Here is a 27,919-nt window from a genome sequence, read left to right as displayed (position 1 = left end):
ACAGGTGTTCGGCACATGTCTTGCTGTGATGACACTGAGGCCCATGGGGGAGGGCGTCAAACAGGCACAACCCAGACACATGGCTGGCTGCCCGATGGCTTCTTCTCCATGACCAGTGCTGGAAAAGTTGCTTTGGAGTCTCGGGTCCTCCAGGTGGGAAGGGCAGGTCCCGATCCGTGTTCTTTTTCTTTCAGGTCTCTTAACCTTCATTAACTGTGCCTATGTCAAGTGGGGGACCCTGGTCCAGGATGTTTTCACCTATGCTAAAGTGTTGGCACTGATTGCTGTCATCATTGCAGGCATTGTTACACTTGGCCAGGGTAAGAAAAACAAACAAACGAACCAGCAACCAGCCTTTATAAAACGTTTTCTGTTTATCTTTTTCTCTGGAGTGTTCGGGATCAAACCCAGTTTTGGGCCATGCTAGGCAAGCTGTATATCTCAGATCTACAACTTCAGCCTTACTTTAACATACTTGGTAGGCACTATTATTATTCCTTTTATATAGGTGAGGAAACAGGCCCCAGAATTACCTATCTTAAGCCAGGCAGAGTGGTACATATCTATAGTCCCAGTACTTGTGAGGTGGTGGCCAGGGGCCCAGGAGTTAAAGATCATCCTCCGCTATATAGAGAATTTGAGGCCAGCCCGGGACACAGAAGACCCTGTCTCAGAATAACAACAAAAAACTGGGTGTGGTGCTTTATGCTTTATTCCAGCACTCAGAGGTAGAATGGATCTCCAAGTTTGAGGCCAGGCTGGTCTACATAGCAAGTTCCAGACCAACCTGGGCTGTACAGTGAGACCCTATTTTAAAACAAAATCCTAAAGCCCCCAGACAGATTTCCCAGATTATCCTCCTCAAGTTCCTAGTGGTGAGTTGGAAGAGCTGAAGCTTGTGCCCCACAGCCTGACTCCAAAGCCTGTCCTTCAGCTTCTACTGTGCTGCTTCCCACAGGAAACTGACCTTGGCAAGGGGGCTGAGAGCCACGCCCTGGGGATTGGCTTTTACAGCTTGCTGGGCCTAGTGTTATTGCTCTGCCATTTCTGCCCTTGGAAGTGAGCAGTCAGAAATGCGCCCCTTGTCCTCCCTCCTACCTGGTTTCCAGGTATGAAACCTTCCCTGCAACTCCCCTGCTGACCTGGGCATCCTGAACCCTGTCTCTCCTCCCATGATATCCCTGTCTAGTGTTAGAAAGCGGCTAGGACTCAGGCAGCCTGCAGTGTGGAGCAGAACAGCACCCAGTGTCCAGCCCTGTTCGGCTCTGCGGTAGTTTCTCATCCTACACTCGACTTCTTCCTGTAAGACCACATCCACGACGCTCTGCACTGCAGCCCTGGGCAGGTCCCTCTTCTGCCCCCCCCCCCCTCAGTGGTACCCCTGCAGCGCTTTACCTGCTGACATTACCATATGCTTTCTCTCCTTTACAGGATCAGCTGAAGTAAGAGTGGGCCATTAACTCTTCCATTGTTCTCACCTTCCAGGAGCCACAACTAACTTCGAGAATTCCTTTGAGGGCTCGTCATTTGCAATGGGTGACATTGCCTTGGCGCTGTACTCAGCTCTGTTCTCCTACTCGGGGTGGGACACCCTTAACTATGTCACCGAAGAGATCAGGGATCCTGAGAGGTAGGTACTTTACCATCACCTTTCCGCGCCAGGCATCGTGCCTTCTCAGCTCGGGGGTTCAATTTCATCAGCCTGACTTGAACAAGAGTTGAGACCTAGAGATTTAATTGTCCATGATTGCAGTAACCGTGCTAAGATGTGCACTTTCTCGAGAAATGCTTTGTAAATCCTTTCAGAAAAAGTTTGTACATTCAACCATTTCTCCATTAAATAAAGCAGGTTATCCTTCGTGCTCACAGCTGCTCTTAAACAGGTCCTTGCCAGCTGCGCAGGAGGCTGAAGCGGGAGGACTGCTTCTGCCCTCGCATCTGTAAGCTAATCTGCGCAACACTGTGAGATAGTGTCATAAAGCTTTTTCTGTCTTAAGACCTCCACTCACCCTTATCCCTACCTAGATAACTTGAGGTCATAGACTTCCTTCTTCCGGTTCCTTTCTGAACCCTTTCTCTTTGCCCTGATTCATACTGGCAGTGTGGACTTGCTCCAGCCATTCACCGGGTCACCCCACCAGTGCTGCTCTGAATTGCCTCACAGTTGTGCAGAATAAGGAGCGTGGGACTGAGGGCCACGGGTCTTGGAATCCGTCTGTCCTTGATTTGTTAAAGGGCCAACAGCGGCCTTTCTTTAGCAGCCAGGTACTTGCTGTTCTTCCTTGGCTTTGTTTTGTTTGTTTGTTTGTTTGTTTGTTTTTTTTCCATTTTTCAAGACAGGGTTTCTCTGTAGCTTCTTTGGAGCCTGTCCTGGACTACCTCTGTAGACCAGGCTGGCCTCGAACTCACAGAGATCCACCTGCCTCTGCCTCCCGAGTGCTGGGATTACAGGCGTGCGACACCACTGCCTGGCCCTTGGCTTTGTTTTGAGACAAGCTCTTACAGTGTAGCCCTGGCTGGCCTGGAACTCCCTTTGTCGACCAGGCTGGCCTCAAACTCATAGCGATCCGGCTGCTTCTGCCTCCCATGTGCCACCATGTTTGGTCCTTCCTTTTTTCTTTAGTAAGACTCTTTTTTTTTTTTTTTTTTTTCTGACAGCATCTCACTATGTATGTAGTCCAGGTTAGCCTCAAATTTGTAACCTTCTTACCAATGCCCAGCTTGCTTGGTGCTCTTTTTGTGTATGTCTGCTGTGCGTGCACACATGCTTGTGGAAACCACTTCGGTGCTATTCTGCAGGTACTGACTACTTAAAAAAAAATCTATTTTCTATGTATGTGTGTGTGCCTGAGTGCATGGGTGTGCACCACATTAGTGCAGGAACATGCAGAGGTCCGAAGAAGGCTAGGAGCTCCTGGAACCAGAGCTATGGACAGCTGTGAACCACCAATGTGCATTCACAGAAGCTCGGTCCTCTGAAAGAACATGTGTTCTTAACTGCTGAACCATTTCTCCAGGCCCCCTTCTTTTTTTTGTTTATTTTGGAGACCTGTTCTTTCACTTGCTTGGAGCTTGCTAATGAGGCTAAGCTGGCTGGCTACGGAACCCCAGAGGTCCTCCTGTCCCGACCTCTCTGTTTCTGGGGTTACAAGTGCACACACCATCCTCCACAGCCCACCCAGCGTTTGCATGTGGGCTCTGAGCTCAAACCCAGGCCCTCTTGCAGGCCTTCATCGACTAAGCTGTTTCCCTAGCCCTTGCCTGCTTCTTTAATAGAAAATTAAGGGGGTTGAATTATAGGATTTCATGGCTTTTCCTGGCTCTAAAACATTATGATCCTAGAAACGAAGATATGCCAGGAAATAATTTCCCTAAATTATAACAATTCCCATACCACTCAGCTTTTGGCTTTGAAAAACAAAAAGCCTTTTTGGTAGACAGCTGCCGGCACTAATGGAGGAGCAGGACTCCTGGATGCCAGTGGAGGCTGGGGGGTGGTGCTTCCACCTACTGGCCAGAAGCGGAATGACAGGATTATTTGCAACCCTGCCTCATGAAGGCTTGCAACTCCGCTTCTCTGGAGGCTGAGGCAGGAGCATCACAAGTTCAAAGCCCAGGAACAGAGTGAATTCAAGGCCTCTCTGCGCAACTTACTGAGATCCTATCAACAACAAAAAAAGAGGGCTTGGGGTATGGCTCATGCAGAGCATTTGTTAGCATGCTTAAGGCTCTAGAGCGATGTGTCCTTGATCCTAGATTCAATTCCCACTACCAGAAAAACAGACGCAGCCCGTATTTGTTCCTCTCTCCTCTGGCGGTCTCATTGTCAAGTATTGGTATAGATAGTGATCTCTTGGCACTTGAGAGACCTTGAGGGGTCTTCGTGTCTTTTCCTTGGCTGTCAGTTAGGATGGTACCTGGAGTTCTCTGAAATGACATCCTGTTTGGGTCCACACACTGTTCTTTCTACTGAAGATGGGAGATTCCACAGTCTTCTGTTTCTCAGTCTGAAGACACACTTCCCAGCGCTCAGAGATGGAATCCTGACCCCGACCATTGGTCACAGAAACAAATCAGCTCCATTTTCCTGTCGTCATGCTGGAACATAACATAGCTCTTGGTCAAGTCCCCCTTTTGTTGTCTTTTTGGTGGTTCTGGAGATTGAGCACAGGACCTCAGGCATACTAGAAAAATACTTGACCACTAAGCTCTGCCCTCAGCCCTTTTATTTTTTATTTTTTTTTTTGGTTTTCAGGACAGGGTTTTTCTGTGTAGCCCTGGCTGTCCCGGAGCTCTATAGATCAGGCTGGCCTCGAACTCAGAGATCTGTCTGCCTCTGCCTCCCAAGTGCTGGGATTAAAGTTATGCACTACCACAACCTGGCTCAGCCCTTTAAAAAAATTTCTGTGTGGGTGTTTTTCTGCATACATGTGTGCACCACATGTGTGCTCAGTGCCGTCAGAGGCCAGTTCAGCTTTTCTGGAACTAGAGTTACAGATGATTGTGGGCTGCCATATGGGTGCTAGGAATTGAACCCAGGTCTTCTGCAAGAGCAATGAACACTCTTAACCACTGAGCCATGTCGAGCCTCTGTCTTTATTTTGGACAGTCTCACTAAATCGTCCACACAGGCATCTCAGCCTCCAGAGTAGCTGGGATTACAAAGAACACTACATGCAACTTCACTTTTTCTGTATAACGTTTCTAAGGGAGTATTTCTTCTCCCTACTACTTTTTAGTTTGTAAGAGTTCAGAGCTTACGTCAATACTTCAGGTAACCTCAAAGGCAAAGGAACTGGGAAACACAGCTGTCTGCATCCCTAGAGAGATGGCATGGCAGAGTTTGAGGACTGAGAGGCATGGATAAAATGCTAGGACTGACACACCCTTTCATCTTCTGTTTGGCTGTAGGAACTTGCCCCTCTCCATTGGCATTTCCATGCCCATTGTCACCATCATCTACCTCTTGACCAATGTGGCCTATTACAGCGTGCTAGACATGAAGGACATCTTGGCGAGTGAAGCTGTGGCTGTGGTAAAGGATTTTCACTAGCGTGATGAGGGTGTGTTGTGGGCTTCTGGAATATCCCAGTGACAGTCCTGGAAACGGAGTAGACAGCCTGTTAAGAGTACATTAGGATACTGGGCTTGCAAGAAGGTACCGTTACCTTCACTGTGGAAGGGATTGGATTCCTGATAGAGGACAGGGCATATGCCTGTGCATGCTTTTCATCCCTTTTAGGACCTGCTAATGACTTCTATTCCTTTTTCTTAGACCTTTGCAGACCGGATTTTTGGAATATTCAACTGGACAATTCCAGTGGCAGTTGCATTATCCTGCTTCGGGGGTCTCAATGCTTCTATTGTGGCTGCTTCTAGGTAAGGCTGTCATTTTTTTTTTTTGCTGACAGGACAGAGATCATGGAAAGCTTTGGTGGAGACAGTCAAACTTTAGGACTGGGATTTCAGTGGCCAGTGTTCCCAACCCCTTCCTTGTTCCCATTAGCAGCCTCCATGTCTAAGCTCCACACTGAACTTTTTTTTTTTTCCGTTATCCAGACCTTTTGAAGGGACCACAGAGAGGGAGGATGATGTGACAGGTGACCCAGGCTGCCTTATGTGTACCACAGTTTTGTCAGCCTCTCTTATTTTTATTACCTCAACAGGCTTTTATTTGTGGGCTCGAGAGAAGGCCACCTCCCTGACGCCATCAGTATGATTCATGTTGAGCGGTTCACGCCAGTGCCTTCTCTACTCTTCAATGTGAGTGATCTCAGGGATGACCCTGAAAGCCAGACTGTGGGGGAGACTGGGTAGTACAGGATATAGCTACTCTAGGTTCCTGAAGCCATAAAGGGGGTTCTGACCTAAAAAGTATTGATGCACTGTGCCAACTGCTGAAGTTCCTAAGACTCAAACTTCTGTGAGAGGTGCTAACACCTGTGGTCCAAGAAAGGAGTAAGGTACACAGACTACATGGTAATGATTAATTGCCATGATGGTGTGTGATGCACTCTTTAAGAGAAGAAATGATCACTTCCATGGGGGCAGAAGTTGGCTGAGAAAGAAAATTTGTGGAGGGCCTTTTAAGGTGGAGTATGATGGTTAGGCTTGCAGAGATGGGCTTTAGGTAAGGGAGACAGCATCACAAAGTCTCTTGATAAAGCTTTGTGGATTTTGTCATCAGAGAACTAGAAATGTTAGTTGAAGACATCCTACAGGGAGGGTTTTGCCCAAGACTTCTTCAGGCTTTGAACTGTCAGAGTTAACTTTGGTGAAGGTTTGAAGAATGCACTAAAAATCTAGATGAGAGGCAGGTATCTACCCCCTCTCCCCACCCCCAGACAGGGTTTCTCTGTATAACAGTTCTTGCTGCCCTGGAACTCACTCTATAGACCAGGCTGGTCTCAAACTCGTAGAGATCCACCTGCCTCTGCCTCCTGAGAGCTGGGATAAAAGTCGTGTGCCACTACACCTGTTTTTTGTTCTTTTTTTCGAGGCAGGGTTTCTCTGTGTAGCTCCGGCTGCCCTGAAACTCCCGTAGACTAGGCTGGCCTTGAACCCACAGACAGCTCCCCACCTCTACCTTCCTAGTGCTGCCATTAAAGACGTGCACTACCACCACCTGACTAAAGGCAAGTTTCTTCTAATAGAGGAGGAATGAAGTCCCAAGACAAGAGTGCTGCAGGGGTTGGAGCAGAAGGCAGACATGGAGACTGAAGATGTGACCTGGGACGGGCTTGTGAGGGGTTAAGTGTGGTGGAAAGCACCTAGAATACCCGGGGCCCGAGAGGAGCTGACTTGGACTTGCATCAACAGGGTATCTTGGCACTGATCTACTTGTGTGTGGAAGACATTTTCAAGCTCATTAACTACTATAGCTTCAGCTACTGGTTCTTTGTGGGGCTTTCTATCGTGGGTCAGCTGTATCTACGCTGGAAGGAACCCGACCGGCCTCGCCCTCTCAAGGTAACTTATTTCCCTTACTCCACCTCTGTTGCATTTAGTCAGCTAGTGCTGCTGCTGCAGGGATCTTACAGGAGCTCATCCTTTCCCTACGTCAGGCAGAGTGGCACATATCTGCAATGAAGAAATGGAGGCTTGGGCTAGAGAGAGGATGGCTCAGTAGTCAAGAGTACTGGATGCTTTTGCAAAGTACCTGGGTTTGAGTCCCAGCACTCACATGGCAGCTCACAACTGTCTGCAATTCTGGTTCTAGGGGATCCAATAACCTCTTTTGGATTCTGTGGGTTCTAGGCACATATATGTGCAGGCAAACTCATACACATAAAATGAAAATAAATAAATCTTTAAAAAACTAACAACAAAACATCTTGGGGTTGAAGAGATGGCTTAGTGGTTAAGAGCACTGGCTCTTGAAAAGGACCCAGGTTCGATTCCCAGCACCCACATGATGGCTCAAATTGTCTAATTCCACTTCCAAGGGATCCAATACCTTCTTCTGGTTTCCTCTGGTCCCAGGCATGTATGTGGTGTACAGACATACATGCAACAAAACACCCATATGCATTAAAGAAACAAAACTTAAAACACCACTCTGAAACAATGAAAACCACAAGGGCTGGGAAGCCGGGCACAGTAGCATGTGCCCGTCACCCCAATCCTTGGGAGGTGAAGGCAGGAAGATCAGGAGTTCAAGGTCAGGCTAGGATTTATGAGACCTTGTTTTTTTTTTTTTTTTTTTTTTGGTTTTTTGAGACAGGGTTTCTCTGTGTAGCTTTGCGCCTTTCCTGGAACTCGCTTGGTAGCCCAGGCTGGCCTCGAACTCAGAGATCCGCCTGGCTCTGCCTCCCGAGTGCTGGGATTAAAGGCGTGCACCACCACCGCCCGGCTGTTGTCTTTTTTTTTTTTTTTTTAATAAAAACCAAACCAACAACCCCTGCAAACAAACAACCCATTCATCAAGGACTGGGATACAGCTCAGTGGTACAACACCTGTCTAGTGTACACAAGGCCTTAGGTTGGATCTTCAGCACTGTCTCACCTCAGTGCCCTAAAATAAGCAACCAACCCCTGAAAAAAACCCTCAACAAGACTCAACCAAACCCCACAAACAAAGCTAGGTAGGACTTGCAGACAACGGAAAGAAGGCCGAGCGAGTACTTAGGTCTGGCAAGTGCTATACCACTGTGTTCTATCGCTAGCCCTTCAGTTTTGTTTTGTTTTTTCCAAGATGGGGGTTTCTCTATGTAATAGCCGTGGCTGTTCTGGAACTCATTTTGTAGACCAGGCTGGCCTTGAACTCAGAGATCTGCCTGCCTCTGCCTCCCAAGTGCTGGGATAAAAGGCGTGCACCACCACTGCCTGGCCTCAGTGTTTTTTTTGTTTTTTGTTTTTTGTTTTTTTTTGGTTTTTCGAGACAGGGTTTCTCTGTGTTTCTTTGTGCCTTTCCTGGATCTCTCTCTGTAGACCAGGCTGGCCTCGAACTCACAAAGATCTGCCTGGCTCTGCCTCCCGAGTGTTTTTATCTTTATGGGATTAGGATTATTTTGGTTGTCAGCAATTCCGAGCCGGGTGGAGTGACCCACGCCTACCATCTTGGCACTAATCAGGCTGAGGCAGGGTTAGGGTTTTAGGCTAGCGTGGACTAGAGCAAGCAAACCGCAACATGCCGAGCTAACCCCAGCCGTTTCCTCTGTGCTAGCTCAGCCTTTTCTTCCCCATCATCTTCTGCCTGTGCACCATCTTCCTGGTGGCCGTCCCACTCTACAGCGACACCATCAACTCCCTCATCGGCATCACCATCGCCCTCTCAGGTTTACCCTTCTACTTCCTCATCATCAGGGTGCCGGAGCACAGACGACCCCTCTGTCTTCGAAAGGTTGTAGGTAAGCTTTGGGTCTTCAAGTTCGTCAGCTACCTGAAGAGACGTTGGTTTTGTTCCTTTTTGCCATTTTCTGCACACCTGAGCTCCCCAGTCCCCCTTACCACAACTGGTTCCTGTTATTAAACATATGGCTTACCCGAGTCCCTGCTTTCAGACCCAGTCCCCTTTGGTGCCACTGAACTCAGCTCCCTGAAGCTGTTCTTACTTGTAACTCCGATTTCTCTCGGCAGCCTCCACCACGTGGTACCTCCAGATCCTCTGCATGTCAGTTGCTGCAGAACTGGATTTGGATGATGGAGAGACGCCCGAACAACAAGATCGCAAGTCTAACTAGAGCTTGGAATCCGGGGTGCTTCTTATGTCCCATCGGACAGGACCTCTGGAGGCCCCCATCCAGGAGCCCAGTCTTGACAGCTTCAACTTTGAACTTGCTTTTGAGGGATGAAAAGTAATTTATTTGTTTTGCTACGTGTTGTTTTAGACTTCATAAAGCGATACTGCAGACCGTGGCAGGAAGCAGGCCACTTCGGGAGCTTGGTTCTGGAAGTACCTGGGTGTGCCTACCCACTCCTCTTTTCCTTTACAAGGGCCAACAATGCTCCAAACTTGTCTCCTTTAGAGGGACACAAAACTGTCATAGTTGCAAAACAATAAAAAGGTTACGTTCCTGAAGTCTGAGTGGCTTTACTCTATTTAGTGACTCTGGGGTATTTATGCAGTTCAAAAACACACACGGAAACTAAATCAATCAATTTCTCTCTCAGGAGCCAGTTGCTGACAGGTTATAAAGCCAATTTACAAATAAATACATGTAAACTGCCTACTAAAATGTTATCAATGTAAAAATCTAGTGCATAAAAACGTCCCCATTTTTTTATGTGTAGTGCATGTAAAGGCCAGAGGAGGACATTAGGTATCCTGACCTGTCACTCTCCACCTTATTCCCTTGAGACAGGCTCTCTCACTGACCCTGGAGCTAGGCTGATGGCCAGCAAGCCCAAGTGATCCTCCTGTCTCCACACCCCACAGAACAGGGCCACGCTCAGCTTTTCACATGAGGGCCGGGGATTTGCACCTGCTGAGCCATTCCATAGCCCCCTTCATTCTTCTAAATTACCACTGAGAATTTCAGTACATCTACTTCTTAAAGAAACTGTATAGGTAATCTTGGGTGTGTGTGTGTGTGTGTGTGTGTGTGTGTGTGTGTGTGTGTGTGTGTGAAGAAACATGGCTCAGGGCTGGAGATCTAGGATCAATCCCCGGTACCACAAGAGACTGCCATACAGTCTTGCCCACCATACCTCTACAGTGCAAATGCAAATGTAGATGGGCAGTGTGTGAGGTACGTCTGAGCTTTGAAGCCCAGATTAAAACACGAAGCTCCTTCCCAAGAGCAAGGGTGAGTGTGGGCAATTGCCTTCCACCCTGTGGAAGTTCTGAAGCACAACTCCCCTTCCAGATTTAAGAGACATAAGAAGCCCAGACAAGACAGACGTTTACTGACTCTGGATGAGGAGGCCGGCTGGCTCTCTAGTGCTCTTTTATACACAGGAGTAAGAGTCTGTAGTGGCAATAAGTTTTAAAATGGACACTTCCAAATCCTGGAGTTGCCAGGTCTGGGGCGAGGACACACCATCAAGTCTGTTTGGAGGAGGAGTCCCTGAAGATGCAGAGTTCTTGTCAGAATGAGCACAGACTAGAAATCAGCCAAGTGTGTCATGCCAAGGCTTTGACTTCGGCTTGCTGCTGTTGGGGGTGTTGGGAGGGTGACTTGGATCATGCTGTAGCAGAGGGTTGTGGGTAAAAGTCTGTCGTAAGGGCCCTGGGAGAAGAGAGAACAAATCTCAATGAACAAAGAGAAAGAAAATGGACGACAGAACTTAGCCTGAGAGGCTTCCTTACCTCTGGCAGCTAGGTCCAAGTGCTTCTGCATTCGATGCTCACGCTCTTGGAGCTGATGCGCAATTTCAGCATTCTTCCAGCCTGTGTGAGGAGAAAAGCAGTCACCCTCTATTTTTAGGCTACTTTCTCCTGGTCCTGACCTCCCTGCCCTTTCCTTTTCAAGAAAAGTCTTCAGTTCCATAGCCCAGGCTGGTCTTGAGGCCAGCAGGGAGCCTCGGTTGGCTAGGTAGTGAGTGCAATCCTGCTTCGGCTTCCTGCCTGTTGGGATTACAGGTTCTCCTCACCACACTGCCGGACACCCCTTACCTTTTCTGAAGCTCTTCAGGAAGCCTTCCCGAGGAGGCAGTGTGTCAGTGTCATGTGTGACACGCTGGGGGATTTTAAGCACTGTGCGCACAGCTGGAATCCGGAGGCAGGCCACTTGGCACAGGGAGAACATGTTGGAGGAGAGCCAGTACATGCACACTGCCTACATGAGGGAAGAGAAGATGCTCAGAGCCGGGTGCCCAGTCAGCTTGTTCAGCGACACTAGGGGGAAGGACCTGGAGACAGCCACACAGCCATTACCTACCGAGGGGAAGTGGATGGTCACGGGCAAGAGCATCAGGGGCATCACTCTGAAAACAGTCCTCATGAACTGGAGGTCAGCGCTCTGCACGCCTGTCTCAGCACCGAGCTGCCAAAAAGGGGTTGAGGCAAAGAACCGTAAATTCCAATCCCTGACCCATCAACTTTACTCTCCCAGGGAATGGAAGGTCCATTCTGCACACCACTTCATATCTACTCCCTGTTTACTGGCAGGTCTCGTGCTTGGCCAGCCCCAGCTTACCTCAAGGACACTCCACATTGTGACAGTGACTACCAGTGGTAAGATGTAGATGGGATCAGATACCGTGAGATCTCGGAACCACCAGAGCCCCCCCGTCTGTAGGCTGGGCACAGGCAGATTGGCCATCTCTCTCAAGGCAATGAAGAAGGAGATGAAGATGGGAGCCTGTTACACAGGAGGAACCGTCAGCACATCTAACCCCATCCCTAAAAGTCATGCTATCACCGTCACCTGCTTCTCTGGGGATCCTGGGACACGGGAAGCAGGAGACAACTTGGTGGGCTCAGGGTGAACAAGCAGGAGAACGTTTCTGCTCACCTGAGTGAGAGGTAGAATGAGCGGCCTGGAGAGTTTAATATCATGCTTTTTCTGATAGTGTGTCATCTCTAAGGTGGCCCTGTAAACTGTAAGGGGAGGAATATGCGTCACTGGGTTAAGAGGGACATCAGAGAAGGTGAACATCCTCGTCTTGGGTCCATGAACCTTCCAAGGAATGGATAAACCTTTAGATTTATCAGAACTGCCCAACCATACACAGCACCTGCCCCTCTTCCGCAGCAGAAGGCCTGAAGTGCAAAGTGCTTCTATCCCACACTTGCCCTGTAACCAACTCACACTCAGCATGGTCTCCTGCCAACTTGGCCTCTCTGATTTTAGTGGAAAACTTCTGTATCACTGGCATGTGGTTGTGGATCTTGGCCGCTTCTCGCTGGCCCTTCACGATCAGAGGAAAGACGAGGCTGCGGGCGAGGACCGTACCTGGAAGACACACCATGGGCTTGGAGTGCAGTGAAAAGGTAAGAGGCTGAAGCGTTCGGGTTCCCACTCCAAGTTTATTCCAGTCTTTTCTACACTACGGCTCTCACCTAAGGGGCCCAGAAGAAAGAACAGGCTACACCTAGCTCTGCGAGGCTTAGACTGTTGTGGTAGAATAAAAGTTCAGCACAACTTCTCTAAGCAGATGAGCAGGGATCTTGTTTCCCTGAAAAACCACCACCACCACCACCACTACCACCCAGCAAAAGTTCCTTTGGAACTTCAATAGCCTCCAAACTTTTCTATTATCAGTGGACACTTTCTCCTCAACTGGTAAGTGTAAATGAAAATACACACACCAAGTCACCCATGATAAAGGAGAAACATCCACCCAGAACCTTCACCCTGTTTAGCACCTCTACACAACTCTGAGTCTTGGAACGAAGCATGGTTTTGTTTTTCGGGACAGGGTCTTGGTGTGTACAAGCTGGCCTTGAACTCACGATCGTTCTCTCTCAGCCTCCCTAGTGCTATAGACACAGGTATGTGTCACCATCCTGGTTTAGAACAAAGCTGGCCAGTCACTTTACAAGTCCCTAAAGTAGTACTCCAGCACATTCGGTGGCTTAACCTTTCCCTTCCCTCACACTCCTGTCTCCTGGCCATCCCACTACTTAGTTCACACCGTCTGTAGCCATGTCAGTGGGTCTGGGCTAAGAAGAAAGCAAGGGTACAACCCAGAAGACATCACTGAAGGAAGGTGGAGTATCAGGTCACAAATATGGGAGAGTGTGGATAGAAAAACAAGAAATGACGGGGAGGGGATAGGAAAGATTTTCACAAAAGCCAAAGGATAACCTTCAAGCTCTACAGTGTCAAATGCAGGAAGACCAAGTTTGAGGAGAAAAGTGGACTGAGTAACAGCATCACCAGCAGCCACAGTGAGGTGACTTTAGCAAAACCCGGACGGCTGAGGGTCAAAGACTAGAAAGAAGTGGGCCCACTGGATCCCTCGGAGAACACACAAGCACGTGACAGCCGTTTGCATACTCCAGTAAACCGGAAGGCACTGAAACCAAGAATGGTGGGGCAGGCTTCTAATCTCAGCCAGCACCAGAGAGGCCAAGAGGATCAAGAGTCTGAGGTCTTACTGTCCCACACTTCAAAAAGTCAAGGGGGTGGGCTGGAGACGATGCTCAGTGGTTAAGGGTGACTGCTGTTTTTGCAGAGGACCTGAGCTTGGTTCCCAGAACCCATGTGAGATAGTTCACAACTCCCTGTAACTCCAGTTCCAAGGGATCCAATACTCTTTTGGCTTCTGCAGGAAAGTGGACATACTCACAGGCAAACGCATGCATGCATACACGTTCATGAGTTTTTTAAGATGAAATTTAGTGTACTCATGCTAAAATTAATCTTAAAACAAACAAACAAACAAACAAACAAACAAACATAAAACCAAACAAACCAACCTAAAAACCAAGGGGCTTGAGAACTTGCCCTAGTGGTAGGGCCCTGCCTCACAGTTGCAAGATCACTGCACTCAGGCACTGCATACACGTGATGCACAGGCACTTTCAGACAAACACTCATACATATAGAACAAAAATAAAGTAAAAACAAACGATTCGTTTTTAATGAGTATGGGTGTTTTGCCTGTCTGTGTGTATGTATACAAAGGCCAAAATAGCCATCAGATCCCCTGGAAATGGACGTAAGACAGTTGTGAGCCACTGTGTGGGTGCTGGGAATAGAACCTGGGTTCTCTGCAAAAGCAGTTGTGCTCTTAACCACTGAGTCATCTCCAGCTCCCCTTCCCCCCTTTTCCAGACAAGGTTTCTGTGACCTTTGCTGGCATGGAACTTGCTATGTAGACCAGACTGGCCTCAAACTCAGAGATCCTCCAGGGAGTGATGGTGCATACCACCACACCTAGCTCAATCAAAGTTGTTGAAAAAAAATTTTTTTCAAGACAGGGTTTGTCTGTATAACAGCCCTGGCTGTCCTAGAACCTACTTGGTAGACCAGCCTGACCCCAAAATCACAGAGATTCACCTGCCTCTGCAATACCACAGCCTGGCTTTTTAAAACCCTCTTAAAATAGCTGTATGTTTTGAATCACATATGACATGCTTTTCTAATGCTCTTTAGGAAATAAAGGTTGAGCGTTATCATCCCTCTTTGAATCATCTGCTTCTGACCTCTAAATTCTGCACCTGTTTCCTTAATCCACCGACAGAACCGCCATCGTTGAGGTTCTGCCCCCATTTCTCAGACCCCATGCCCTCTACCCTCACTCAGGATGTACTCTCACATATGGCAATGGCCCCCCACCAAGGTAGGCCCAGGTCAACATGCATAAATTCCAACAAGTTCTGGATGAATCCCACTGGGGTGTGAGACCCAAGCCCCAGTTCAGTGAAGCTCTGTTCTGCAGCACACTGCACGACATCTGCGGCTCCTCCAGAAGCCACCTCGGGTACTGCGGGAGGGGTCGGGGTGGCGGGAACAACAGGAGGTGCCTGGACCTGTGAGGAAGGAGGCCAAGTATCATAATAAGTGGGACGCACAAAAGGCAAGGTTCCCTCAGACTAACCAGTTCCAGGTTGTATTTCCTTCCTTTACTTCTTGTTCTCCCAGATGCCCAATGGGTCTACACATTCCTGATTTCAAAGGATTTGCCACTAGCAAAAGAAGAATTACATGAGTGTCTTGTGGCTTTCCCCAGAGGAGGCAGGGAAACTCCTTCCCACGTCACACTTCCCAGACTTTGTGTTTGAGCACCATGGTCATCAACCTTTCCATATTCTGAAACTACAGTCCTTGGGATTCTTTTATTGTTTTGTGTTGGGGACTGAACTCAGGGCCTCACACACATCTGACAAGCACATAGACCACTGAGTTAGCCCCCAGTCCACAGTTTCTCTTTAAGTCAACTCAGTTTTGTTTTGTTTTTTTTTGGGGGGGGAGGTGTTAGTTTTGGAGGAGGGATCTTGATTGCTAGGAGCCCAGGCTGGCCTTGTGCATGCTAACTAAGAACTCTATTATTGAGTATATCCCCAAGAGATGGACCAGGGGTTAAGAGCTCTTGAGGAGGGTCCAATTTTGGTTCCCAGCACCCTTGGAAGGCAGCACTCAATCACCTATAACTTCACCTTCAGGGGTCTCTATTGCCCTCTTCTGGTGTCCATGGGCACCCATGATCACATGTACACAGTCACACACATACACATAATAAAATAAATCTTAAAACAACAACAACAACAAAAATCTTAGTCTTCTAAGAAACAGTATTCACAGAATCACATCTATTCAGCATATAAATACACACACTCATAATTACATTTCGCATTACTGTCTTGTGTGCGACACTCTGGCAATCAGTGTCTTGAATACAAAACTTAAATTAATTTAGTATTATTGTGCGTGCATGATGTATGTAGGCATTCATGCATGCCACGGCCATGTGTGGAAGTCAGAGAACAACTTTGTTTAGCCAGCTCTTGCCTTTCTCCTTTCCTTTTTTTTTTTTCCTTTCCTTTTTTTTTTTTTTTTTGGACAGGGTCTCACTATGTAGCCCTGACTTGCTATGTTGACCAGGCTGGCTTTGAACTCAGAGATCTGTCCGCCTTTGCCTCCCAGGTGCTGGGATTCCAGGGGCTGTGCCACAACCGGCTCCACCTTTACTTGGGTTCCAGGATTGGCACTCATGTTACCAGGGTTGCATGGCAAGCGCATCTGCACTGCTGGGCCATCTCACCTGCCCCACAAACTTCTCATGTACTTTCAAGAGTTTCCCCGCTGAGTTATTGTGCATCTATTTCTATTCCAAACAGAGAGGCTAAGGATGAGGAACTGCGTGGAGTGTGGAAAAGTACTCTGCTACGCATTCTCTCTCTCCCGCAAAACAAAACAAAACAAAACAAAACAACAACCAGAACAAAAGAAACCGGCCCAACAGCTGCGCTCCAGACATCCGTGGGAACCTCTTACCTGGGCTTCTGCAAAGAAGGTAGCGGAAGTACTGATGCAGCGAGGACTTAAGGCGAGCAGAGCGTAGTGTGGCCGCCCACTACCCAGGCGGGCTGCGACGAGGAGCTCGGTGGCCAGCGGTTTCAGGGACCCTGCGACGCTGTGGAACTGACCGTGTGAAAGGAGAAGGGAAGGGACCCCTTGAGTGCCAGCCGACCCCGCTCTCCCGCAGGCAGCCTGATGCAGCAGTCGGGACACCGCTCGCTATTCGGTTCGTGCAGACTGCAGGCCCCGCAGGCGTGCCCTGGAGCGTGCAGGGTGCAGCCCGGGCCCTGCTCTCCCGCATCCCGTTACTGAAGCCCGGCGACGGGGCCCAGAGGTCAGGGCTCAGGGTCGAAGGCAGCTCCCAGACAGCTACAGAGAAACCGGGCCACCAACCCCGGGACGTAACCCTGCTCTGTCCTCACGCGACCCGAGGTCATGACACGCAGGTCCCAGTGACCAGGTCAGCGTCTGCTCGTGACCCCAGCTCAGGTGACAGGGACGAGGCAGCATCCCGGCGGTATGGACGCAACCTTACCGAACGCTGAGGCCGTAGGAGGCGCAGAAGCTGCCGGCGGCCGCACATTAAACTCATCGCCATTTTGCCGGGAAGAGAACTTACTTTCGCGCGTGCGCACTCAGAACTTTGACGCTGCGGAAGAGGCCATTTTGGAAATGGGCAGGAAGTCGGACCTGTCCTCACAGTAGCGAAGGAGAATGAAGCTAAGGCGGTCATATTTGAAGTGGTTAAGAAGCCTCAACGAGTGACGTCGGCAACAAGATCGCGCAGAGATTGAAGCTAAGAGACACGTTGGTGACCGCTGTTTGTCGACATTGTTTAACATGGCATATGTCCCCCTCCATTTTCTAAACCTTAATTGTCCCCTGATTTCTTGGTTAAAAATAGCCTTCACGTTTGGAATGGTGCCTTGCGTCTATAATCTCAGCATTTGGGAGGCAGAGGCAGGAGGATGACCAGTAGTTCGAGGTCAATCTGGGTTCCCTAGTGTATTTAAGGCCAGCCTGGACTGCAAGAGAGAGACCCTGTCAAAAAAAAAAAAAAAAAAAAAAAAAAAGCAAAGAAGCAAAAAACCCAAACCAGATATAACCCCACAAACAGGCAAACCAGAAAAGTCAAGACAAAACAAGAACCTTCATATCTGTGCTTGGCATGGATTTTTTTTCTTGTCTAATGACATTCGATTCTTACTGAAAGATAATATTGTAATTACAGATCCAATGAAATTTGAAAGTAGCCTGAAATCTGACAGAATTGTATGGAAGGCAGCTTCCGGGAAATAACTGTGTCCATGAGGAAATGAGACTAAATATGAAAATTGAACTTTCTGTCATTGATCTGCTGTTTTGAGCTTGTTATCAACTATTTGTAGACTTAGTTATCTATTTCTTGGAACTGAAAGCCTCCTTAAAGTGTAAGACGCAAGCTGGGCATGATGTTGCATGCCTGTGATCCTCGCACTGAGGAGGAGGCTGATGCAGGGAGATGATGAGTTCAAGGTCAGCCTGGGTTACAAATAGAGAATTTGTCTTTAAAAAAAATGTGTAATGTGAAAAATAATTAATGCTCAGAAAGGTGGGGATTGATCATATGTAGTTCTCCATATGCTTAGAAACTACTGATTTTCTGGGGGAATAAAAACTTATTTAAAGTTTATCTGATAGGTTTTTTTAACTTAAAAAACTTTGTGTGTGTGTGTGTGTGTGTGTGTGTGTGTGTGTGTGCAAGGGTGTGCATTCTCTGAGGCCAGAAGAGGGCATTGGATCTCTCTGAGCTGGAGTTGGAGGTGTTTGTTACATGAGTGCTGGGATCCAAACTCTGGTACTCAGCATGGTGCAGCAAGCACTCTTAACCACTGAGCTATATCCTGGCTTTAAATTTATTTTGTGACTTTTATTTTGGAGTATATTGTGTGTGTACATGGTCTTATGTATGTTGTGGAATAATCTTTTTGTACACTGTGAAGATATGTCACTCTGATTGGTTTAATAAAAAGCCAAATGGCCAATAGCTAGGCAGGATTTCTAGGCACAGAGACTGCTGGGAAGAAGAAGGGCAGAGTCACTAGTAGACATAGAGGAAGCATGACCTATAGGAGATGAGGTAACAAGCTATGAGCCATGTAGCAGCATGTAAATTAATAGAAATAGGTTAATTTAATTTATAAAAGCTAGTTAGAAACAAGCCTAAGCCATCAGCCAAGCTTTCATAATTAATAAGAAGTCTCCATGTGGTTATTTGGGAGTTGATAGGTGGGACAGAGAAAGACTCACCACGCATGTGAAGGCCCAAAGTAAGCTTTGAGTGTCTTCTTCAGTCAGTCTCTATTGAGGCAGGATCTCCTGCCAAACCTGGAGCTAATCAATTCCAGCTAGTTTAGCTAGCCAGCTTGCCCTGGTGGAGTCTGCTCTCTCTGCCTCCTTAGGTGCTGGGATTATAGGCAGTTGCTATGCTTGCTCAGTTTTTGTTTTTGTTTTTGTTTTCAAAGACAGGGTTGTATGTAGCCCTGGCTGTCCTGGAACTCACTCTGTAGACCAGGCTGGCTTAGAACTCTGAGATCCACCTGCCTCTGCTGCCTGAGTGCTGGAACTAAAGATGTGTACCATAGCCAGGTGGTGGTGGTGGTGGTGGTGCACACCTTTAATCCCAGCACTTGGGAGGCAGAGCCAGGTGGACCTCTGTGAGTTTGAGGCCAGCCTGGTCTACAGAGCGAGATCCAGGACAGGCACCAAAACTACACAGAGAAACCTTGTCTCCAAAAACCAAAAACCAAAAAAAAAAAAAAAAAAAAAAAAAGACAAAAAGACATGTACCACCACTGCTCAGCAAGAATAAATAATTTTGAAGTCACTAATGGTTGATATTTTAAAATTGTGGACTAAATAAACAAACAAGTTTATCAATAGGGGCTGGTGTGATGGCTCAGTGGTTAAAAACACTCTGTTTTTGCAGAGGAGTTGGATTTGGTTCCCAGCACCCATATGGCAGCTCACAACCATTTGTAACTTCTGTTCCAGGGCATTTACACCCTCTTCTGGCCTCTGTGTGTACCAGGCATGTGATGCACATACATACATGCAAATACAACATGAATGCACATAAGAAACTTCTTTAAAGCCAAATGTTATGAAATCTTTTTGAACACTGTGAAGATGTGTCATTGCCAAGGTGCTTTCTTATTGGATTAATAAAGAGCTGACTGTCTGGTAGCTAGGTGAAAAGAAGTTTGGTGGGAAAGCCAAACTAAGAGGAGGCTGGGAAGAAGAGGGGCAGAGTTAAGGGCAAGGAGACACCACGAGACACAGAGTGAACAGGATGTAAAGTACATAGATGAGGTGAATGAGCCTTGGGGAAGCACATAGGTTGGTGGAAATGTGTTAATTTAAGTTATAGGAGCTAGCTTATAAACAAGCCTAAGCTATCGCCTGAGCATATATAATTAATAACAAGTCTCTGTGTGTTTATTTGGGAGCTGGCGGGCAGGACAGACCTGACCTGCCATCCTGATAAAGATGTGGTGGTGCACACCTTTAATCCCAGCACTGAGAAGGTAGAGTTAAGTGGCTCTCTGTGAGTTTGAGACCAGACTGGTCTACACAGTGAGTTCCAGGACAGCCAGAGCTACATAGTGAGACCCTGTCTCAACAAACAAGCAAAACAAAACAAATTTTTTTAAAAAGAGAGTAATCTAATCTACACAAAAATGCCCAAACAAAATAGTACAATACTTTAAGGAAGATAATATAATCTAGACACTCAACAATGTAATGTTCACACTATTTAATATATGATAAAAATTAATAGACATTCAATAGACTGAAAAATCAGGGCTGGTGAGGTTGTTCAGTGGTTACAAGCTTGAGTGTGGTTCCCAGCATCCACACAGTGGGTCATAATGCCTCTCATTCTAGTTTCAGGGGATCAGACATCCTCTTTTGGTCTTTTCAGGCACCAGGTACCCATGTAGTGCACATGCATACATGCAGGCAAACACTCATACACATGAAATAAAAGTAAGTGATTAAAAAAATTGAAATATGGGCTGGAGAGATGGCTCAGCGGTTAAGAGCACTGGCTGTTCTTCCAGAGGTCCTGAGTTCAATTCCCAGCAACCACATGGTGGCTCACAGCCATCTGTAACGAGATCTGGCGCCCTCTTCTGGCATGTAGGCAGAACACTGTATACATAATAAATAAATCTTAAAAAAAAAAAAATTAAAAAAAAAAAACAAAAAAAATTGAAATATCAATAGGAACAGAGAAAATGAAAATGAACAAACCCAGAAATAACAGAGATGATGAGTTAGCAGAAAATGATGTTGGAACAGCTGGGTTTCAGAGTTTAAAGGGTGACAAAACCATACTTAGCATGTATGAGGCTCCTGATTTGTTCTCTAGAACCAAAATCAAAACAAATACAATAAAAAACCAAGATAAAAACAAAATAATTTAAAAGAAAATTAATATAATGAGAGCCAAAAGCAAAATCAGAGAACTTAAAATAAAAACCAAGTGGAAAATGAAGAGATTGAAGACACATTGTGTGATAGCTGGGGATGTAGCTCAGATGGGTAGAGTGTTTGCCTAGCATGTACAAAACCTTGGGTTTGATCCCAGCACTAAATATACTGGGCATTGTACTTGTAATCCCATCACTTGGAGATAGAGACAGATAGATGATAAGTTCAAGGTCATCCTTTGCTGTATAGTAAGTTTGAGGCCAGTCTGAGCTACATGATGAGACTCTGTCTTAGAAAAAAAAGAAAGAATACAAATAAAATATTTGAAAATGAATGATTCATTCACTAGATCAACTAACAGCATATTAGACTGTAAAAGAAAATACCAGTGAATTTGAAGCTGACAATAGACACTATTTAAACTAAGGCACAGGGGGGAAAGGCTAAAAATGTATACATAGGCTCAGTGGCCTGTAAGATAATATTTAGTGGTATAATATACATGTAATAGTAGTTGATGTACTTTGAATGTAATTGGCCCCCATAAGCTTATAGGGAGTGTCTCTATTAGGAGATGTAGCTTTGTTGGAGTAGGTGTGGTCTTGTTGGAGGAAGTGTGTCACTGTGGAGGTGGGCTTTGAGGTCTCATATATGCTCAAGCCATGCCCAGTGGTTCAGTTCACTTCCTGTTGCCTGCTGATCAAGATGTAAGATTCTCAGCTTCAGTACCATGTCTGTCCACACACCATCATGTCCTACCATGATGATGATAGATTAAACCTCTGAAACTGTAAGCTACCCCATTAAATGTTTTCCTTTATAAGAATTGGCATAGTCATGGTGTCTCTTCACAGCAATAGAAACCCCAGCTAAGACAGAAGTTGGTACCAGGGACTAGGGGTATTGCTGTGGTAGGCTTGACCATGCTTTTGTTCAGAGGAATTTGGACTTTGGTACTTTGGGTTAGGAAAGCCATGTAATGCTTTAAGCACTGCTTAATGGGCCATACTAGTAGGGACATGGAAGACAATGGTGCTGAGAATGATTTGAACTGTGGAGGGATGGCTCAAGAGATTTCAGAGGAAATCTTTTTTTTTTTTTTTTTTTGGTTTTTCGAGACAGGGTTTCTCTGTGTAGCTTTGCGCCTTTCCTGGAACTCACTTGGTAGTCCAGGCCGGCCTCGAACACACAGAGATCCACCTGGCTCTGCCTCCCGAGTGTTGGGATTAAAGGCGTGCGCCACCACCGCCCGGCTCAAACAGCATGTTTTTGTTTTGTTTTGTTGTTTTTGTTTTTGTTTTTCCCCGAGACAGGGTTTCTCTGTGTAGCTTTGGTGCCTGTCCTAGATCTTGCTCTGTAGACCAGGTTGGCCTCGAACTCACAGAGATCCGCCTGGCTCTGCCTCCCGAGTGCTGGGATTAAAGGTGTGCGCCACCACTAGCCCAGCACCATTTTTCTTTTCTTTTTTTTTTCTTTTTTTTTTTTTTGGTTTTTCGAGACAAGGTTTCTCTGTGTAGCTTTGCGCCTTTCCTGGGACTCACTTGGTAGCCCAGGCTGGCCTCGAACTCACAGAGATCCACCTGGCTCTGCCTCCCGAGTGCTGGGATTAAAGGCGTGCGTCACCACCGCCCGGCCTCAGAGGAAATCTTAAAGCAGCCTAGTACTCTGCCGTGTGGTTACTAGTGTTCATGCTTATAAGGATTTATAATGAAAAGGAGCATGCTGAGCAAGAGAAAATACAAAATATATAATTTGAGGAGAAAAAGAGCATGAGGAAGTAGAATGGAACTAAAGGAGATAAATGCATTAAAAAATGGAATAAAGGAAGTGGTGGGGCAAGATTCCCCCAGCTAAGTTTCCAACTTGTGTAAAGAAATTAAAGAAAAGCTTAGAGGATGAAGGGGGAGGGTAGTGGTGCATACCTTTAGTCCTAGTACTTGGGAGGCAGAGGCAGGCAGATCTCACCCAACTCAGTTTCCAACTTGTAAAAGGAATTAAAGAAAAGCTTAGGCCTGGTGTGGTGGTACACACCTTTAATCCCAGCACCCAGAAGGCAGAGGTGGGCAGGTTTCTGAGTTTGAGGCCAACCTGGTCTACAGAGCAAGCTCCAGGACAGCCAACCTTAGTAGTCAAGGAAACCATGGAAACAGAGATTGCTTAGCTTTATTGATTTGGCCCAGTGACACATTTCTTTGTGGCAAAGGCACATGGTAGAAGAATATCTGTTCACCTGAGGGTGAATGGGAAGCAAAGGGATAGGAAGGGGCCAGAGTTCCAATATTCTTCTCAAAGGCACACTCTCAATGACTTAACTTCTGCTCCTGACTCCAATTAATGCCAGTCTCCATTGTCAAGCCTTTGGGGGACATTCATGGTCCAAATTATAGCAATGATCAAACACAAAGCTATTCATAAAATGTATGTAGCCTAGGTAGACCTTGAATTTATGATCCTCCTATCTCAGCTTTCTGAGTGCTAGGCTTATAGGTACATGCCATTACATCTGGAAAGTTTCCTCTTATTAGAATGCAAGTCATATTGGATTTGGGTTCTTCCTAAAACAACCAAACACATAACCCTCTTCTAGCCCAACTCTCCCAAAGGAAGAAAAACCTTGTTTTAATTTAATAAGTTCTTTAAAGACCTTATTTTTGGGGCTGGAAAGATGGTTTTGTAGTTAAGAGCATATACTGCTTTTACAGAGGACCTAGTTCAGTTCCCAGTACCCATACAGGTGCTTTATAGCTTCTTGCAACTCCAGCTCCATGGTGGACACTGAACTCATGTGCATATGTACCCCACCATATATGTAAATAAAAATGGAAAAAATTACATTTAAAAATCTTATTTCTAAGCGTAATTATATTTGGAGGTATCAGGTTAAGATTTCAACATGTGAATTTTGGAGGAGATACAATTCAATCTATTCACTATTTAAAAAAGTAATTGGTATGTTGTTGACAATACTCAAGCAAAAAACAGGGCAAATCTGACTACAGTAGAGAGATAGCAGTAAGAGAGAAGGTAAAATAGGTGTGCTGGCCTTCCATTCTCCTTCCTCTGCTTCCTGTTTGGCATCATGGACTGAGACACTCCCATAGCCATACCTTCCTGGCATGATGGACTGTATTCATCCAAATTGTGAGTCAAAATAAACTTCCCCCTCAAGTTTCTTTTGTCAGATATTTAGTCACAACAACCAGAAAAGTAACCAACAGAAAATTGGTACCAGAAGTGGGGTCACTGATGTGCTAAATCTCACCATGTGTATAGCTGAAGTTTTCTCTAGTCCTGCCTGGCCCATGGTCAGGACAAATCTCTCTTACCCGCCAGTCCCGCAGCTGCTCAGACCCAACCAAGTAAACATACAGAGACTTATATTACTTATAAAATTTATGGCCGTGGCAGGCTTCTTGCTAACTATTCTTTTTTTATTTATTTTTATTTTTATTTATTTATTTTTATTTAATGCTGAATGCTGTTTATTGAAGGAGGGAAGAGGTCTTAAATACAGGCCTACAGCACAATGGGAGAACCCCGGAGGACAGAAGTTCGCTACTGATGTTTTACAATCTTGCATCTAAGCTGTTAACGCCCATTATGCAGGATACACAGACAAGGAACTTCCCTTAAGCATTCAGGAGGGTGGAACCTGGCAGGGAATTAGCATAGGGAGGATATCAAGGTCAAGGTCAGCAAGCAAGGCAACAGTTACCCAAAACGGGGGCCAGAGCTTTACAGGTCCCCCTTTTACTTATAAATGAGCTTCTGACTTAGGTTGCGTGGGACGTCAGCAGGTCACCTTACCCATTGTGGAGACGCCTGCCCAGGCCACACAGGCATTCTGTCTTAGGTTGGTGAGCACCCCCCAGGTATTACCCATCTCTGAATACTCATTATCATACAGGCTCAATTGTGTGTGAGCTGCAGAGTTAACTGCTGCCAAAGATCTCAAAGTGGCACTGGGCTTGCAATCTGTGTGTTTGACACAGAAAAGACCAACAGAGGTCCTATCCCACCCATAGCCAGTAGGCTAAAGGCAACTGAGCCATTCCCTTCCTTAATGAGCCTTACTGCAAATTGGACTCCTTGTAAGATGGTATCCCAAAAGCAAATGGAACTTGAGTTTATAAATTTATAATTTTCAAAGCCAATTGAAATGTATATAACTATTGAATTAAATTTATCATGCCCAATAGAATGAAAGATTAACTAACTGTGGTAGCTACTTTTGCTGCCAGGGTCTCCACTGTGCTAGCTGTAGTAAGCAATTACGAAATGATAATCCCAGGAACAGTAGCAGTGGTGGCCGCCACTGGTATAACAGCAACAACGGCAGCACAATGTCAAATTCACTTCTGGAGTGTGTGGACATCCACTGGCATGGATACAACTCCAGGAACATGAACCACCAAGGCCCGTTTTTCTTGATCCCAGCACAACTTAGGCTGGCAGCTCTGCAAAAGAACAACTAAGAACCATAAAGAAAAACAGGCAGCTCATAAGGAGCATAACTAATGGTCTTATAATGGCTACATTCAGGCTCATAAATTTTAAGGTATCTTCAAAGGGGGGCTAAATGAATTTCAGGAGGCCAATAAATGTTGCACAGAGCCACTCCTGAAAAGTAGATACTACACCAGCTTGAAGAGGGTTGTGAAAATGAAAAGGCTTAGCTGGCATGCTACTGTTAACAAATGCAGGTCAGTGACCTTCAGGGTTATCCGTAATCTCCAAGGTGTCTGGGTGACATGTTCTCAAACATACTTGAAAAAGCAGTTACCATACATTACCTTCTGGAGAATCCAGTCACATGGCTACAGTTCCTAGGCTTACGTTAATGCTTGCCAAAGCTGGCCATATTGGGCTCTCAATCCCCATTGGCATCAGAAGGGGAGAGTTTTTTTTATGAAGGCCCAATAGGTCTCTCATGTTGGGCTTCAGCTTGCTAACTTTTCTTATATCTTAAATCAACACATTTCTATTCATCTATAAGTTGCCATGTGGTTCGTGGCTTACTGGTATCTTAACATCTTCTCATGGTGGCAGCTGTCAGCGTCTCTCTGCCTCAGCCTTCTACTTCCCAGAATTCTCTTCTCTGCTTGTCCCGCCTATATTTCCGGCCTGGCTACTGGACAGTCAGCATTTTATTTATACGGAGTGGTATCCATAGCACCATGTGGTTCTTAGGCTTTCAAAGCTGGATTTTTGGAGGAATGTGGAAGAATTTGGAGCTGTGGGCTATAGAAGCATTAGAATGTTGTCAGCAGAGCTTAATGGGATGTTTTGTGGATGCTTAGAAGACCAGCTTAGTGATTATTAAGGTTTACTCATGAGGTTGTAGAGGAGAACAAGGATTCTGTTAGAAGGTGGGCCAGAATCCAATTTTAGGACATTTTTGCAAAACATTTGGCTTCATTCTGTTGGGTCTTTCAAGGCAGCTTAGCATTCAGTCTGTGGCATGGTTATTGTTCACTGTACATACCCAGATTTTGTGATGGACACACACACACACACACACACACACACACACACACACACACACACACACGAGAGAGAGAGAGAGAGAGAGAGAGAGAGAGAGAGAGAGAGAGAGAGAGAGAGAGAGACGGGGGTTCAGAGACAGTGGCAGAGAGACAGAGAGAGGTGTGCAGTCTGGCGAGGAGAGGAGAGTGAACCCAGTTAAAGTTTTGCACGTGGTGAATGTAGACAAAGTGGTTGTAATTCTTAGAGAGATTGGTGAGCTAAGGAGAAAGCTTGTGCTTTGCACAGAGAGAAGGTGCTTGAGGGCAAGACACTAGTAATTGAAGGCTCCAGGATGAAACTGAAAAGCTGATGGGTGTGGTGGCTCTTGCTGAGGAAAGAGGTTCACCACAGTATGAGGCCAGCCTGGTCTACAGAGCAAGTTCCAGGACAGCCAGGGCTATACATAGAAACCCTGTCTCAAAAACATAAAAAGAAAAGAAAGAAAGAAGAAGAAAAAAAAATCAAAATACAAGTTACATGCTACAGAGTGCAGGTCCTGGCAAGGCCATAAGAGGATGCTGACTCCTTGGGAGCTGCGCTTACACGGGCAGTTGTGAGACAATTGACAGGGTGCTAGGAACCAAACTCAGGTCCTCTACAGGAGCAGTATGTGCTCTTAACCACTGAGCCACCTCTCCAGCCTCAGTGCCAAGTTCTGCTGTCAGCCTAAGATGCCACCTAGACAGGGCTGCAGCAGCCTCTGTGTGCTGTCAGGTGACAGTTTTCCAAAGAGACCCTCTATAGGTTCTGTCGTTGTTGTTGTTTGTTGTGGAATATTTGTTTACACTGTGTGAAGATGTGTCACTGTGACTGTTTTAATAAAGAGTGGAATAGTCAACAGCTAGGTGGGAGAGAAGAAGCAGAACTTCCAGGGAGAGAGAGGACTCTGGGAAGAAGAGAAGCAGAAAAGCCAGAGAGACACTGAAGAAGTCAGACATAGGATACAGAGGAGAGGTAACTGAGCCATGTGGCAGAATGTAGATTAATAAAAACAGGTTAATTTAAGTTATAAGAGTTAGTTGGGAATGTACCTAAGTCAAGGCCAAGCTTCCATAGTTTATACTAAGTCTCCATGTCATTATTTGTGGGCTGGCGGCCCAAAGGAAAGTTCAACTACAAAGTCTAATGAGAAAGCTTGCTACAGTTCTTGTTGTTGTTGTTATTTTCTGGTGCTATATTTTCAAATGAGTGTTTTCCCCCATGGATCTCAAACTTAGAGATCCATCTGCTTTTGCCTCCCTTTATTTTTATAGGGACTCAAAGCTAAAAGAATGTAGATGGATTTTTCTTTCCCACCAGGCAGTTCCCAAATAACCACACAGAGACTTATTATTATTTATATTTGTTTGGTTGATAGTTTAGGTTTGTTACTAACTAGCTCTTCTAACTTAAATTAACCCATTTCTATTAATCTGTGTACTGCCCATCCTGCTTGCTCTGCATCTTGTGGCATCTCCACCAAACTCCTAAGACTCTGCCCTTCTTCTTCCCAGCATCCTCTTAGTCTGGCTCTCCTACCCAATCTCTTCCTGCCCAACTATAGGCCAATCAGCTCTTTATTAAAC

At 46.2% G+C, this 27,919-nt stretch overlaps 2 protein-coding genes across 2 annotated transcripts; one reads left to right on the top strand and one right to left on the bottom strand.

Moving 5' to 3' along the window:
- Positions 1-194: 194 nt before the first annotated feature.
- On the top strand, positions 195-9,520 carry LOC131902201 (Y+L amino acid transporter 1; the record flags this gene model as incomplete). Its single annotated transcript, XM_059253242.1, has 8 exons — positions 195-320; positions 1,486-1,630; positions 4,912-5,035; positions 5,276-5,379; positions 5,667-5,763; positions 6,820-6,969; positions 8,666-8,849; positions 9,079-9,520. Coding segments are annotated over 8 exons (1,034 nt in total), but the record flags the coding sequence as incomplete, so codon positions are not given.
- An 810-nt stretch (positions 9,521-10,330) lies between these two features.
- On the bottom strand, positions 10,331-17,014 carry Oxa1l (OXA1L mitochondrial inner membrane protein). Its single transcript, XM_059253241.1, has 10 exons — positions 16,888-17,014; positions 16,329-16,475; positions 14,650-14,863; positions 12,195-12,338; positions 11,898-11,983; positions 11,580-11,744; positions 11,322-11,426; positions 11,057-11,219; positions 10,751-10,831; positions 10,331-10,670 (listed from the first exon to the last, which is right to left on the bottom strand). Exons 1-10 carry the CDS (start codon positions 16,948-16,950, stop codon positions 10,552-10,554), a joined length of 1,287 nt encoding a protein of 428 aa, XP_059109224.1. The 5' UTR covers positions 16,951-17,014; the 3' UTR covers positions 10,331-10,551.
- Between the last annotated feature and the right edge of the window lie 10,905 nt (positions 17,015-27,919).

This window comes from Peromyscus eremicus, unplaced genomic scaffold, assembly GCF_949786415.1.
Source record: "Peromyscus eremicus unplaced genomic scaffold, PerEre_H2_v1 PerEre#2#unplaced_3761, whole genome shotgun sequence".
In the NCBI taxonomy this organism is placed as follows: domain Eukaryota; kingdom Metazoa; phylum Chordata; class Mammalia; order Rodentia; family Cricetidae; genus Peromyscus; species Peromyscus eremicus.
The sequence above is the reverse complement of the archived record's forward strand: the minus strand, read 5'-3'. Positions and strand labels throughout refer to the sequence as shown.